General features: G+C 30.5%; 2 protein-coding genes across 3 annotated transcripts in view; one reads left to right on the top strand and one right to left on the bottom strand.

Moving 5' to 3' along the window:
• Positions 1-16,692, top strand: part of LOC111423536 (1-phosphatidylinositol 4,5-bisphosphate phosphodiesterase epsilon-1-like) — a 169,523-nt gene that overhangs the window by 25,278 nt on the left and 127,553 nt on the right. The window lies entirely within an intron of this gene.
• Positions 8,353-13,365, bottom strand: LOC139429526 (uncharacterized). Its single transcript, XM_071195300.1, has one exon. The coding sequence runs from the start codon at positions 13,363-13,365 to the stop codon at positions 8,353-8,355; it is 5,013 nt and encodes a 1,670-aa protein (XP_071051401.1).

Raw genomic sequence — 16,692 nt, 5'->3', positions numbered from 1 at the left:
TTGAAATTAATTTAATCGTATCTCAAGAACGAATTGAGATATAATGACGAAATAAAGAACATTTTAAAGGAACTTTAATGAAGATTTAATGTGCCATAAATAATTTCTTCGTTTCCATAAATTTCGTTGTTATGATTTTTTAAACCCATCGCTGCGTTTTTCTTTATATTTTAGAAATTGAAATTAATTAAATCGTATCTCAAGAACGAATTGAGATATAATGATGAAATAAAAAGCATTTTGAAGGAAATTTAATGAAGATTTAATGTGCCATAAATAATTTCTTCGTTTCTATAATCTTCGTTATTATGACTTTTTAAGCCCATCTCTGTGTTTTTCTTTATATTTTAGAAATTGAAATTAATTAAATCGTATCTCAAGAACGAATTGAGATATAATGATGAAATAAAAAACATTTTAAAGGAAATTTAATGAGGATTGAATGTGGCATAAATAATTTCTTAGTTTCCATAAATTTCGTTGTTATGATTTTTTAAGCCCATCTCTGCGTTTTTCTTTATTTTTTTCAAAATTGATTGAAATTAATTTAATCGTATCTCAAGAACGAATTGAGATATAATGACGAAATAAAGAACATTTTAAAGGAAATTTAATGAAGATTTAATGTGCCATAAATAATTTCTTCGTTTCCATAAATTTCGTTGTTATGATTTTTTAAACCCATCGCTGCGTTTTTCTTTATATTTTAGAAATTGAAATTAATTAATTCGTATCTCAAGAACGAATTGAGATATAATGATGAAATAAAAAGCATTTTAAAGGAAATTTAATGAAGATTTAATGTGGCATAAATAATTTCTTAGTTTCCATAAACTTCGTTGTTATGATTTTTTAAACCCATCGCTGCGTTTTTCTTTATATTTTAGAAATTAAAATTAATTAAATCGTATCTCAAGAACGAATTGAGATATAATGATGAAATAAAAAGCATTTTAAAGGAAATTTAATGAAGATTTAATGTGCCATAAACAATTTCTTCGTTTCCATAAATTTCGTTGTTATGATTTTTTAAACCCATCTCTGCGTTTTTCTTTATATTTTAGAAATTGAAATTAATTAAATCGTATCTCAAGAAGGAATTGAGATATAATGACGAAATAAAAAACATTTTAAAGGAAATTTAATGAAGATTTAATGTGCCATAAATAATTTCTTCGTTTCTATAATTTTCGTTGTTATGACTTTTTAAGCCCAACTCTGCGGTTTTCTTTATATTTTAGAAATTGAAATTAATTAAATCGTATCTCAAGAACGAATTGAGATATAATGACGAAATAAAAAGCATTTTAAAGGAAATTTAATGAAGATTAAATGTGCTATAAATAATTTCTTAGTTTCCATAAATTTCGTTGTTATGATTTTTTAAACCCATTTCTGCGGTTTTCTTTATATTTTAGAAATTCAAATTAATTAAATCGTATCTCAAGAACGAATTGAGATATAATGATGAAATAAAAAACATTTTAAAGGAAATTTAATGAAGATTTAATGGGCCATAAATAATTTCTTCGTTTCCATAAATTTCGTTGTTATGATTTTTTAAACCCATCTCTGCGGTTTTCTTTATATTTTAGAAATTCAAATTAATTAAATCGTATCTCAAGAACGAATTGAGATATAATGACGAAATAAAAAGCATTTTAAAGGAAATTTAATGAAGATTTAATGTGCCATAAATATCTTCTTAGTTTCCATAATCTTCGTTTTTATGACTTTTTAAACTCATCTTTGCCTCTTTACTTATATTGAGCGCATCTTTTTTCAACATTTTTCTAACTACTTCTTGTTTTAGAAGAGTATTACACGGTAGTTTGTCTTCGAGGTTACGACGTTATTGAGTTTCTCTACCGAAACCATTAGCGTGATGTATTCGGTAATAAATTTATCGATAAAGTGTTCCCCCGGAGAGCTTAGTTCATGTAATATTAAAGAAGACTTTATTGTTTAAATAACATTAGAAACCAAAAATGAAATAATGAGATAAATTATCTCAGCAATTACATTGAAACTATAATAAAAAGTGTGGTGCACCCTGCGTGCATCTGGTTTAGCGCCCTCTGTAAACTTGGAGTTTTTTTCAGAAAACTCCTTTTACCGGTGCTTTTACTCCGTTGCGAAATGTTCAATGCGGCACGCCACATTTTCTTTTACGATCACGCGGCTGGAAAACTGGTCGAGACAAGTACTAGGTACACTTTGAAACGTTTTAGAACGAAAGCCATCGTGAAACGTACAAAAAGAACTGGAAAATAAAAATTGAAAAACCATTTTTGCAACGCTAAATCTCCATACTCAACTTACCTCTTGCAATTAAATTAAATTATAATAAAGCTACAACAAAAACACACCAAAAAAAATACCGACCATCGCGTAGGTGGCATATACTGCAAGTTCACTTTGTTGTTACGTGAAGCTTGTAATGTATAAACTTCCGCCCTGAAACCCACGGAATCATCCACACCGGGGCGCTTATGCAAATTCAAATGAATATTTTACGCGTAACGTAGCTTCTCTTACTTTTTCAAGTTTTATTTAATAAAAAAAAATGTTTGGTGTTAATATAAAGTGAAATTATTGAAGATGTCAAATTAATGTGTCAAACTGACTTTAAGTTAGGTTATGATTATTTGAAGTTTGACATATCAAAAATTTTGTAAACATAAATGAAATTAGCAGCAATTATTTAATGTATAATTGGTTGCCTAATCATCAAGGGATTAATTTTTTTTACAATGATTAAAACAAATCTAAATCTAATTAACTTTAAATGCAACGTAATAGATTCGATTTACATATCACGAAATACATTATGCGTATCACTGAAGCATCGATCGTGACGGTTTATTGTTTGAGGACCCGACATTGTCCCGTCAGCGCTTAGAAGGACCTCACAATGGATCATTTGCGATTCTCTCTCGGTCGATATCCGCTGACTGCTTTTGACGTTTCGACCCTAATTAGATTGCGTTATACCTACGAAGGTTTCTCGCCTGACATCAGTATAATCCAACTGTTAATTAAATCTTTTTTTTGGTAATTTCTTAATACCCAATCGTTTCTTTCAAAAATGTTCGCTTTTAATTTTATACAGCGTTCGCCAAAAAGTTAGTTACGCCCAGTTCTTTTAGGATCTATTAAATGTACGTTTCTGAAATGTCTATTAATCATAAAGTATTAAATCGTATTAAATCAGCTAATTACAATCAAAGTAGGCGCCGAAATAATTGTTATATATTTGTTTAAACTGTCAATTTGTGTGTCAAAAAATGCGCCACAATTAATACAGAACTTTTTATATGAAACATTTTTCTTTAAAACCACAAATGGCGAAGTTACTGGCTATATTCCAGACATTTGACACACCCTGTATAGGATGTTCATCCCGATCTTTCGATGTGAAATATTTTCAAGATACATAGAAAAGACTTATAGAAGATTTTAGGTTATATGATATAAAAACTATGTGATAATATTTTTGAAATAACCAAATTTATAAATCAAAAATAACGAAATTTTCAAAAGATCATATTGACTGCATTTTTAGGAATCAAGATGTGATGTGTATGTTAAATTGAAGCTTAAAGATTCTAGATTATGATATGATATAAAAACTATAAGACAATATTATTGAAAATTAGAGAAAAAAATTATTAAAGAAGAAACTGTCAAATTTATATATATAAAGAAAAAATCGAATTTAAAAAAAATCATATCGACTGCATTTTTAGGAATCATGGTATGATATGTATGTTAAATTGAAGCTTAAAGATTCTAGTTTATGATATGATATAACAACAATAAGACAATATTATTGAAATTTCCAGGAAAAAATTATTAAAGAAGAAATTGTTAAACTTATAAATCAAAAATAGCGAAATTTTCAAAAAATCATATTTACTACATTTTTAGGAATCAAGATGTGATATGTATGTTAAATTGAAGCTTAAAGATTCTAGTTTATGATATGATATAAAAACAATAAGACAATATTATTGAAAATTAGAGAAAAAAATTATTAAAGGAGAAACTATCAAATTTATATATAAAAAAAAATCGAAATTTAAAAAATATCATATCGACTGCATTTTTAGGAATCATGGTATGATATGTATGGTAAATTGAAGCTTAAAGATTCTAGTTTATGATATGATATAACAACAATAAGACAATATTATTGAAAGTTCCAGGAAAAAATTATTAAAGAAGAAATTGTCAAATTTATATATAAAAAAAATCGCAATTTTAAAAAAATCATATCGATTGTATTTTTAGGAATCATGGTATGATATGTATGTTAAATTGAAGCTTAAAGATTCTAGTTTATGATATAATATAAAAACAATAAGACAATGTTATTGAAATATCCAGGAAAAAAAGTATTAAGGAAGAAATTGTCAAATTTATAAATCAAAAATAACGAAATTTTCAAAAAATCATATCGACTGCATTTATAAGAATCAAGATATGATATGTATGTTAAATTGAAGCTTAAGCATTCTAGTTTATGATAAGATATAAAAACTATAAGGTAATATTATTGAAATTTCCAGGAAAAAAATATTAAAGAAGAAATTATTAAATTTATAAATCAAAAATAATGAAATTTTCAAAAAATCATATCGACTGCATTTACAAGAATCAAGATATGATATGTATGTTAAATTGAAGCTTAAGCATTCTAGTTTATGATAAGATATAAAAACTATAAGGTAATATTATTGAAATTTCCTGGAAAAAAATATTAAAGAAGAAATTGTTAAATTTATAAATCAAAAATAACGACATTTTCAAAAAATCGTTGTGAATCTATTTTTAATAATCAAGATATGATATACATGTTAAGTTGAAGCTTAAAGATGCTAGTTTATGATATGATATTAAAACAATAAGACAATATTATTGAAATTTCCAGAAAAAAATTATTAAAGAAGAAATTGTCAAATTTATATATAAAAAAAAATCGCAATTTTAAAAAAATCATATCGATTGCATTTTTAGGAATCATGGTATGATATGTATGTTAAATTGAAGCTTAAAGATTCTAGTTTATGATATTATATAAAAGCAATAAGACAATGTTATTGAAATATCCAGGAAAAAAGTATTAAAGAAGAAATTGTCAAATTTATAAATCAAAAATAACGAAATTTTCAAAAAATCATATCGACTGCATTTATAAGAATCAAGATATGATATGTATGTTAAATTGAAGCTTAAGCATTCCAGTTTATGATAAGATATAAAAACTATAAGGTAATATTATTGAAATTTCCAGGAAAAAAATATTAAAGAAGAAATTGTCAAATTAATAAATAAAAAATAACGAAATTTTTAATAAATCATACTAATTGCATTTTTAAAAATGAAGATATGATATGTGTGTTAAATTGAAGCTTAATGATTCTAGTTTATGATATGATATAAAAACAATAACACAATATTATTGAAATTTCCAGGAAAAAAATATTAAAGAAGAAATTATCAAATTTATAAATCAAAAACAACGAAATTTTCAAAAAATCATATCGACTGCATTTTTAAGAATGAAGATATGATATGTGTGTTAAATTGAAGCTTAATGATTCTAGTTTATGATATGATATAAAAACTATAACACAATATTATTGAAATTTCCAGGAAAAAAATATTAAAGACGAAATTGTCAAATTTATAAATCAAAAATAATATGAAATTTTGAAAAAATCGTATCGACCGTGCTATTAAGGATAAATATATGATATATATGTTAAATTGAACCTTAAACATTCTAGTTTATGATATGATATAAAAACTATACGACAATATTATTGAAAATTAGAGGAAACGAATACTAAAGAAGGAATTGTCAAATTTATTAATCAAAAATAATATTAAATTTTGAAAAAATCGTATCGACCGTACTATTAAAGATAAATATATGATATATATGTTAAATTGAAGGTTAAATGTTCGTGTTATTGGTATGATATGAAAACTATATGATAATATTAATGAAAATTTGAAATATTTAACATTTAAAATATCGATTTTGTTGGTTACTTGAAGTGGTGACCATGATAAAAATATTTTAGATCGAAAAATCAGAAAGAACATCCTATATAAACAAAATTTCAGAAGCTGAAGCTGTGTTAGTGACTTTTTGGTGGACACTGTACAGGGTGGTTCAAATTCGATGTCCGAATAGGCTATCTCGGAAACTATAAGAGTTAGAAAAAAAGTAGCTTACATGTCATGATCTCGTTTTTCGAGAAACTGCTAATGCCAAAAACCTCAAAGCGCTAAATCATCTTTTGTTTTTCCCCTAGAGGACAAAATTGAAAATATCGTAAAACCAGCAAGTGCAATTATCTTGGTTATTATTATAGGTGGAGTATTATAAGTAAGACATTATATGGACACTTTTTTACAGAGAATTTGATGATGTAGTCAAAAAATTTTTTTCGATTTTAGATTTTGAGATATTATGACAATTTTCGTTTTTTTTAATGGAAACAACCACTTATTATTCGCTTATTAAACTCGTTATTTTTTTCTGATTACAAAAATATGGGGTTAGATAGGTCCATTTCTTATTGTTTTAGAATAAAGCTAAAAATAAATTTTTTGTTTAGTGTCGTCAAAGAAATTAAATTTACAGTTTCCTGTACTATAACTAAAAATTATTCTACTAAAAATTTATATAAAATTTATTTTATTTTATAATATGTAACATTCTAATAAGTTAAACTTTTCGTAATGTTCGTAATTCATCTTAAAAAACAGGATTATTTAATTTGACACTTCAGTAAATTTTTGATATTACGTCATTTAATAATAACATTAAATATTAATAAAAAATGTGAAATAATGTAATTTATTCCAACTTTGGTGTAAAACAAATATAAATTAAATAGTTCAACAAATGTATTTGTTTCAAATATCAGAAATATGTTTTTTTTAATTTTTAGTTATAATTTACAGGAAACTGTAAATTTAATTTCTTGACAGCACTAAAAAAAAGTTTATTTTTTAAAGCTTTATTCTAAAACAATAAGAAATAGAGCTGTCTAACCCCATATTTTTGTAATCAGAAAAAAATAACGATAAACAGGATTTTTAATTTGACACTTCAGTAAATTTTTGATATTACGTCATTTAATAATAATATTAAATATTAATAAAAAATGTGAAATAATGTAATCTATTCCAACTTTTGTGTCAAACAAATATAAATTAAATAGTTCAACAAATGTATTTGTTTCAAATATCAGAAATATGCTTTTATTTAATTTTTAGTTATAATTTACAGGAAACTGTAAATTTAATTTCTTGACAGCACTAAAAAAAAGTTTATTTTTTAAAGCTTTATTCTAAAACAATAAGAAATAGAGCTGTATAACCCCATATTTTTGTAATCAGAAAAAAATAACGATAAACAGGATTTTTAATTTGACACTTCAGTAAATTTTTGATATTACGTCATTTAATAATAATATTAAATATTAATAAAAAATGTGAAATAATGTAATCTATTCCAACTTTTGTGTAAAACAAATATAAATTAAATAGTTCAACAAATGTATTTGTTTCAAATATCAGAAATATGTTTTTTTTAATTTTTAGTTATAATTTACAGGAAACTGTAAATTTAATTTCTTGACAGCACTAAAAAAAAGTTTATTTTTTAAAGCTTTATTCTAAAACAATAAGAAATAGAGCTGTCTAACCCCATATTTTTGTAATCAGAAAAAAATAACGATAAATAGGATTTTTAATTTGACGCTTCAGTAAATTTTTGATATTACGTCATTTAATAATAATATTAAATATTAATAAAAAATGTGAAACAATGTTGAACGCGCAGTATAAGAAAAGAACTGGGTTTAATAAAACGGTGCTGGTTCAGAGATATAAACAATAAAATTAAAGCGTAAAAAAAATGTAGGAAAAGTAGAATAAATAAAAGAAGATGATTAAATTACGATTCTTACGTTTAATTTTCACTGCACTAGAGTAATAATTTTAAACGACTTTTTTGATGCGCACAATACTGTAGTCGCGTTAAAAGGCGAGTGTGAGCGCATGCTCTCGTGTTAAGATAACACAGCCCAGTTAAGCGCACGCACATGCGTGTAAATAATTCTGAGGGTGACGCGGCGCGAACATTCCACCCACCAACAAAAGGTGAAATAACCCTTTTTTACAATAATATTTATGAAATATGAATAGTTATTTGACGGTGTGAAGGTTAAAGTTTGAGTGAATAAGCATAACATACGGTGAGTAGACGAAAATAATTAATTAGTTTGACAAGTAAACAAAAAAAAACATGTGACTAGATTCGGTTTTGTCTTAAATCGGTAAGGTACAAATCTTCGTGGTTGGACGAGTTAACCTCCCATTTTTGGTTTTAATGGTGATGACTCGGATAACACCATCAATTCCGGGATGAACCTCTTCAATTCTCCCTGTTTCCCATTGAAGTGGGGGTCGCTGTTCATTTCGAATGAGTACCAGATCACCAATAGACGGTGTTGGAGACGAAGCGTTCCATTTTCCTCTTTGTTGAAGTGAGTACAAATATTCAACGTGCCACCTTTTCCAAAAATCTTGTACCATCTTCTGTATCAGTTTCCAGCGATCCAAACGGTTGATCGGTACTTGAGTGACGTCAGGATCTACAACAGAAGCATTAAGGGGTTCCAAACACAAGAAATGTGCTGGAGTTAGTGGTTGAAGATCATTGGGATCTTCAGTCATTGCGGAAAGCGGCCTCGAATTCAATACAGCTTCGATTTGCGTCAGGATGGTATACACTTCCTCAAACGTTAGTTTTTGATCTCCAATAACTTTAATCAAATGGGATTTAACAGATCTTACTCCAGCCTCAGCCAACCCATTAAAATGGGGAGCCCCTGGAGGATGAAATTGCCATGTGAGTTCCAATTTTTGACCGGAAACCTCAGCCATCTCTCGTAATTTGTTGTAGGCGCCCACAAAATTAGTTCCCTGATCTGATAAGATTAACGTACATCGACCTCTTCTGGAGGTAAATCGTCGTAGAGCCGCTATAAATGCTTCAGTAGATAGATCTGAAACTAGTTCTAAATGTATCGCTTTGGTAGACGTACACACAAAGACACAAATATAGGATTTGACAAACCGCGCTCCTCTGGTGCGACTAATGGTGGTATAAATCGGTCCAGCGAAATCGACAGCGACTCTGGAGAACGCCTTCACCTCGGTTACTCTAAATTGAGGCAAATCCGCCATCCTCGGAGCATATGATCGGGGCTTGCATCGAAAACAACGGATACATCGTGATACGACCCGATGAATGACACTTCGAGAAGCGATGATCCAATATTGACGCATTACCAGAGCTTGTAGCGACCGTTGTCCCGGATGAAGGTATTTTTCATGTATATGTTCCACAATTAATTCACTAACACGACTATTTTTAGGTAGAAGTAACGGATGTTTGTGATCGAAGGGGATCATAGCAAATTTTATACGACCACCCACCCTAATCAAACCATCTCTATCAAGAAAAGGTGCTAACTTTCTAAATGATTTATCAGGGATCTTATTCTCGTTAATTGTAGTAAATAATTGTGAAAAATGTTGATGTTGGACATAACGGACAATCGAAGATAAAGATTGTTGGAGCTCAAACGGGGATAATTGGATGGTAAAATAACGGTTTTGTTTGCGGCAGTGAACAATAAAACGTTGAATGTAGGCCATAATCCGTTGGATTTTTGAAAGTGAAGAGAATCTCATGAGGAGAGTGTCTATAAAAGTAAGTTTTGTTTCAATGGTAGTAATTATATTTGATTTTTGTTCATTAATTACTTCTGTGCTTTCACAGGGAATAGATTTAATAGATGGCCAGTATTCCGGAGGATGACAGAGCCAGGAGGGGCCCCTCCACCATAGATCGTGAGCGATTAACTGATCTGGAAAAAGACCTCGAGAGCCACAGTCTGCAGGATTATCGGAAGATGGTATGTATCTCCAATAATCTGAAGGTAAAATTTCTTGGATATATGAGACTCGATTGGCAACGAAAATTTTCCATCTAGTAGGCAATGAAGAAATCCACGCTAGGGTGACTTTGGAATCGGACCACGCGTAAATTACATCGAAAATGATTGTGGTTGATAACATGTCCTTAATAGTTTTAAGAAGATCAACGAGTAGAACAGCGCCACAAAGTTCGAGACGAGGAATAGATATTGTCTTAAGAGGTGCAACTCTAGATTTACCGCAAAGAAAAGAGGTATTAATAGATTGGTTATGACTTTCACAGCGTAAATACGCTACTGCACAATAACCTGATTGCGAGGCGTCACAAAAAAGATGAAGTTGAACGGATTTAGTGTCAGACGGAATCATCAATCGAGGTATTCTTAAATCAGAAATAAAAATAAGACCTTTCTTAAAGATTTCCCAATTTTTAGATATGTGACCAGGAGGACTTTCATCCCATTCAATTTTTAATTGCCACAATTGTTGGATAAATTGTTTAGCCTTTAAGGTGCACGGAGTCAAGAAGCCTAAGGGGTCGTAGACACGAGCGATTTCCGAAAGTATGGAACGTTTTGTGGAAAGGGAATTGCGGGGACAATAGGAAAATTTAAAATCATCTGTTGTGGGATCCCATTGCAGACCCAAAACTTTAATGTAACTGATTTCATCGTAATCCATTGATATTGGACGCTGTAAATCTGTTTCAGATACTTCTTGTAAGACGTGAGTGCAATTACTCGCCCATTTTCTCAATTTAAATCCCCCTCTGTTCAATAGGTCAATCAATTCTCGCTGTAGCTCCAAAGTCTCTTGCACCGATTGAGCTCCTGTGACTATATCGTCAACGTAAATGTTGTTTTTTAGAACGGTTGAAGCCCTCGGAAACTGATCACAATAGATGTTAGATAACTCGACTAGTGTTCGCAAGGCAAGAAAAGGTGCCGATGCCACTCCATAGGTCACAGTATTTAAAATATATTCTTGAATAGGTTCAGTTGAAGAGAATCTCCATAAGATTCGCTGAAAGTTTCTGTCTTCAGGTGAAACAAGAATTTGTCGATACATTTGTTGGATATCGCAGACAAATGCATACTTAAAACATCGAAAAGACGATAAAACCTTTATTATGTCTTGTTGCAATTTATGTCCCACCAAAAGGGTGTCATTTAACGATGTACCATTAGATGTTGGTGCTGATGCGTCAAACACAACTCTAATTTTTGATGAAGGGTTTTCAGAACGAAGCACGCAGTGATGCGGAATGTAGTAGGTTCTATCAGAAGGAGGTTTGAAAGAGTTAGCAAGAGACATGTGGCCTGACTGAAGATAATCTTTCATAAAGTTGATATAATCACTTCTTAACGACGGAGTTTTTAAGAGACGGTTTTCTAAAGACATAAAACGTTTCAACGCTGTCTGGTAGGAATTGCCCAGGACTGGATTTGGTTTCTTAAAAGGCAGAGAAACGATGAATCGACCTGTTGATGTTCGTTTATAATTATTTTTAAAATGATTTTCACATTTATCCTCTTCACACGTTAATAGCGTTCTTTCAGGAATGGATTCCAGTTCCCAGAATCTTTGAATTGAGTTATCAAGCGAATAATCAGTAGTAGATAAACACGTTGACAGTGAGGTCGTGACTGAGAGCGAAGATCTCCCCATTAGAATCCAACCAAATACGGAATTAACTGCAATTGGATGGTTCGGTTCTCCACGAAGACGTCCTTCAGTGATAATTTGAGGAACTAGTTCTGCGCCCAGTAACAAATCCACCGAGTTAAGACTTGAATGGTGCTCTGGAGGGATGTTCAATTGTTGAAGATGAGGATAAAGCGGAACAAGGGACGCAATGGATGGTTGGTCAGAACAAATGCTGGGAGTGATAATAGCGTCAAAGTCAAAGGAAGGTTTCGATGACTGTATAGGTTGGATAGAGCAGGTAACAGAGCCTTTATTACAGATGGATGTCATTGCATTTAATCCCTGGATTTCTAGACAAGAAGTTTGCTTTCGTGGTAGTTGAAGTCGTTTTGATAGATTAGATGTTATAAAATTGGACATACTGCCCGAGTCGATTAATGCTTTGACACGATGTAATTTTCCAAATCGATCCTGAATCTTTACAATAGCAATAGGTAGTAAGATGTTTGGATTACTTTCCTTCATTGATGTCTGAATTGTATTATAAGATGTTCCGACATGAACAGATGGAGAAGTTTGTGTCTTGAAGTGGAGTAATGTGTGGTGATGTTGATTGCAGGTACGACATCTATGAGAAGACGAGCAATTATGAGTAGTGTGTCGTTGACTTAGACAATTTCGACAAAGATTATGATCTCTAGCGATGGATAACCGTTCTCCAGCTGATTTGGATGTAAAATTCGTACAACGGTAAATTGGATGGGCTTCATGACATAAGATACAGTTAGTAGTCGATGAATTAGAATGATGTTCTTCAATCTTCATATTTACTGATTTAGCTCTGATGTTTGATTTTGATGAACTCGGAGATGTGCTGTCACTTGATGTCAATAATACCGATTCTAGGGCCTTTGCTCTTTTTTCTAAGAAATCCACAAGTTGCTTATAAGTTGGAATGTCATATGCTGTATGTTCAGCTTCAAAAGTGGTTTTTGTAGGTGTGTTCAGTTTTTGAAGCACGATATTAAATAATAGAAAATCCCACTTATTAACAGGGAAACCCAAATTACGAAAACCTTCAATATTTTCATGGAAGGTATCAATCAAAATTCGAAGACTTTTAGAGGAATCGTCTTTCAGGGGTTTTAAATGAACGATTTCGTTAAAGTATAACGTTGCCAAGTGACGTTTATTCTGGTAGCGGCCTTTTAACGTTTTATATGCTATTTCGTAATTGGCGTCTGTCACAGGAAAACCCTTTAACAGGTTAAACGCTTCGCCACTTAGGGACATGAGAAGATACTGATATTTGGCAATTGAAGAAAGAGATTTGTTTTCGTGAACCATCGTTCGATAAAGATCGAAAAAGGTATGCCATTCTTTATGATTACCACTGAACGTAGGCAATGCTAACTTATTTAATTTCAGAGCAGATATAGATGAGATTTCAGAGGATTCCGTTGAAGGTTGAGGGGACAGTTGATGGAATATCGCCCTTGTAGTGTAGTAAGCAGTATCAGCCTTTAGTCGTATGTCGTCATGAGCCTCAAAGTCCTTCTCTTCAATCAAACCAATAATCGTATTGTGAGTACTTTTGAACTCTTTGTAGATTTCCTCGGCATCTGGAGCTCGTTCAAGAAAAATTTGTTTTTGGATAGGGTCAGACGGGAGTGCTTGACCAAGGGCCATGGTCTCGTTTAAACGATTGTATAGACCGTTGCGACGTAGGGTAAGTTTAACAATCTTGTCTGTCATCACGGGAAAAATCAAATAAAATATCCAAAGAATTATGGAGAAGAACGAAATTAAAAAAAAGAATTCTCAAAAAAAAAAGGTAAATGAAAATAATTTAAATAATCGAAGGGAAAAGAAATTAAATATTTAAATGGTAAGAATTGTCGAAAAATGCGGTGCTAAAAATAGCGTAATCCAGTTTTTGATTTTCCAGATGGCCAACAAAGAGACGTGACCCCGTGGATAAATGCAAAAAAACGCGGATTTAAGACGAAAATTAAATGAAAAATGCGAAAAAATGTAAAAATAACGAGAAATAAATCAAAATTAAACGAAAATTCCGGAAGAATCCGGCTCGAAGGACCAAATGAACGCGCAGTATAAGAAAAGAACTGGGTTTAATAAAACGGTGCTGGTTCAGAGATATAAACAATAAAATTAAAGCGTAAAAAAAATGTAGGAAAAGTAGAATAAATAAAAGAAGATGATTAAATTACGATTCTTACGTTTAATTTTCACTGCACTAGAGTAATAATTTTAAACGACTTTTTTGATGCGCACAATACTGTAGTCGCGTTAAAAGGCGAGTGTGAGCGCATGCTCTCGTGTTAAGATAACACAGCCCAGTTAAGCGCACGCACATGCGTGTAAATAATTCTGAGGGTGACGCGGCGCGAACAAATGTAATCTATTCCAACTTTTGTGTACAACAAATATAAATTAAATAGTTCAACAAATGTATTTGTTTCAAATATCAGAAATATGTTTTTTTTTAATTTTTAGTTTTAATTTACAGGAAACTGTAAATTTAATTTCTTGACAGCACTAAAAAAAAGTTTATTTTTTAAAGCTTTATTCTAAAACAATAAGAACTAGAGCTGTCTAACCCCATATTTTTGTAATCAGAAAAAAATAATGAATTTAATAAGCGTTTCTTTCCTAGTTAACCTATTCAGACATCGAATTTAAACCAGCCTGTACATACATAGTACATAGTATATTATTGTAAATACTTAAATTACCTAGAACTCATTAAGTACTTTTTGCGTTGTTTCAATGAAAACGTTTCGTGACTGTGGGGGGTAAATTATGAACATGCAACGTCCTTATTATGGGGCCTACCCCTATCTGTTGCTCTCTAATGGGCGGTGGCGGACAAAAGCTTCCCCAGCGTGCTCGATCATTATCGCTTCTCTGTCGGATACGAAGTGCTTTATTTGCAGTTTATTATTTAAAACCAACCTTTTGTTCCACTTCAACAAATTTAAAACGCTCACCTCACCGAAATACACTTATTTTTTTTATTTATTTATTAATTTATTTATTATTATTAACTCTTTAAGTTCTAATTTTATTTTTTTTTTAATAAAGTTGAACTAACTTTGATGTCCAACGAACCACCTAAAACCCCACGTCCAGAATTACAGAGAATCGCGGAGTTTTGGCTTTGAACATTCTGTACAACACGGTGACGACGCCGTTTTCCTTTGAAAGTTTTCCGCACGGTCGCCATAGTATGTAATCCTTTGCGGTGGAAAGGCAAAGAGAGATGCAACACCGCTTTCCAAAAAAAAAAATTTTTAAAAAACACCACGTCTCATCGATTTCCTCTCGGATGGTATTTCAAGTTCACTTGACCGAGATGATGCTTCTTTTCGACCCTTTGCGTGTATGTATAAAATTAGACGGTGCTTCTCGTTCAATTCAAGTGGAAAAGATAAGATTTTTTTTAAATAAACAACGTTAAAGAACATCACAAATTTTTTAATAAAACAAAGAATTTCTTTTTAATTCATTTTGCTGTTAAAGAAACCCGGGTGTAGTTAATTAAAGGTGAAGGCGCCGGATACTTTGTAGAGGTAAAATTTTTGCCCGTCGACAAACATTGTCGGATGGAAGGCGGACATAATGAGCCATTTGTAGGGGTTTAGCGATTCTCTTGGCCTCTTGCCATTTCCCTTTTCTTGCGACCACTTAAGATGTTCAGTCCGGAAACTGAGGGCGATGTTGCCAATTTTACCGTCCTGAAGTGAGTGGTAATAAAACGTTGAGTTTTCTCGAAACCTCAACGTTCAAACATTACTTGAATTTGTAATTTTCGTTTTAAAAAATATTAATATAATCTTTTTATTCAAACTTAGCTTATATTATTTTGCATTGAAATTGACTTTTCGCGCAAACGAATCGATGTAACAACGGAACCCCCGGATTTAGCCTTCCTCCTATTACCCAGGAAACCGGAATAATCCCACCTGGAATGCGAAGGTTTGCGAAATATGAATATTCAAGTCGATTTTGATTCGGAATAACCGCAAGTTCCTCCCTCTAATAACTCTAATTGTTGCCGGTTTTAGGTACTAATGGGTAACTATTTACATTTTGCGCACAAATTCGTATGATTTAGTGTTTCATACATCAATTAGATTCAGTTTAACTTCTTTATTATACGATTTTTTTAATTGTTATGTACTGTTCAGTGGGAAATAGAAAAATGACGTGTACAGCAAAATTAAGCAAAAATTTTAAAAATATGTATTAATAAAAATTGTTTGCATTTGTATTATAAACACGTTTTATTCGAAACATTTTTCTATATAAATAATAATTATCAACATAACCTCAAATTAATCATTTTTTGTAAGAGTATACAACGCCATCTAGAAATAATATCAAAAAAGTTTATTAAAATAATTTGTTACAAATTAAATTCTAAACAACTTTTATTTGAAAAATTTTTCGATATGGAAAAGAATTGCTGCGTACTCTTCAGTGGGAAATAAAGATGTATAACTTCATCGAGCAAAAATATTGAAAAATTGTTCTAATAAAAATTGTTTATAATTAAATTATAAACATGTTTTATTCGAAATACTTTTTAATATTAATAATAATTATCAAGATAACCTCAAATTAATCATTCTTTGTAAGAGTATACAACGCCATCTAGAAATAATATCAAAAAAGTTTATTAAAATAATTTGTTGCAAATTGAATTCTAAACAACTTTTATTTGAAAAATTTTTTGATATGGAATAGAATTGCTGCGTACTCTTCAGTGGGAAATAAAGTTATTTCAGTGTATAACTTCACCGAGCAAAAATATTGAAAAATTGTTCTAATAAAAATTGTTTATAATTAAATTATAAACATTTTTTATTCGAAATACTTTTTAATATAAATAATAATTATCAAGATAAGCTCAAATTAATCATTTTTTGTAAGAGTATACAACGCCATCTAGAAATAATATCAAAAAAGTTTATTAAAATAATTTGTTACAAA

This window comes from Onthophagus taurus, chromosome 3, assembly GCF_036711975.1.
Source record: "Onthophagus taurus isolate NC chromosome 3, IU_Otau_3.0, whole genome shotgun sequence".
Classification (NCBI taxonomy): Eukaryota; Metazoa; Arthropoda; class Insecta; order Coleoptera; family Scarabaeidae; genus Onthophagus; species Onthophagus taurus.
The sequence above is the reverse complement of the archived record's forward strand: the minus strand, read 5'-3'. Positions and strand labels throughout refer to the sequence as shown.

What these genes read in the sequence shown, in the direction of transcription:
- LOC139429526 (XM_071195300.1), bottom strand. Translation starts at nt 13,365, where the DNA reads ATGGCCCTTGGTCAAGCACTCCCGTCTGACCCTATCCAAAAACAAATT.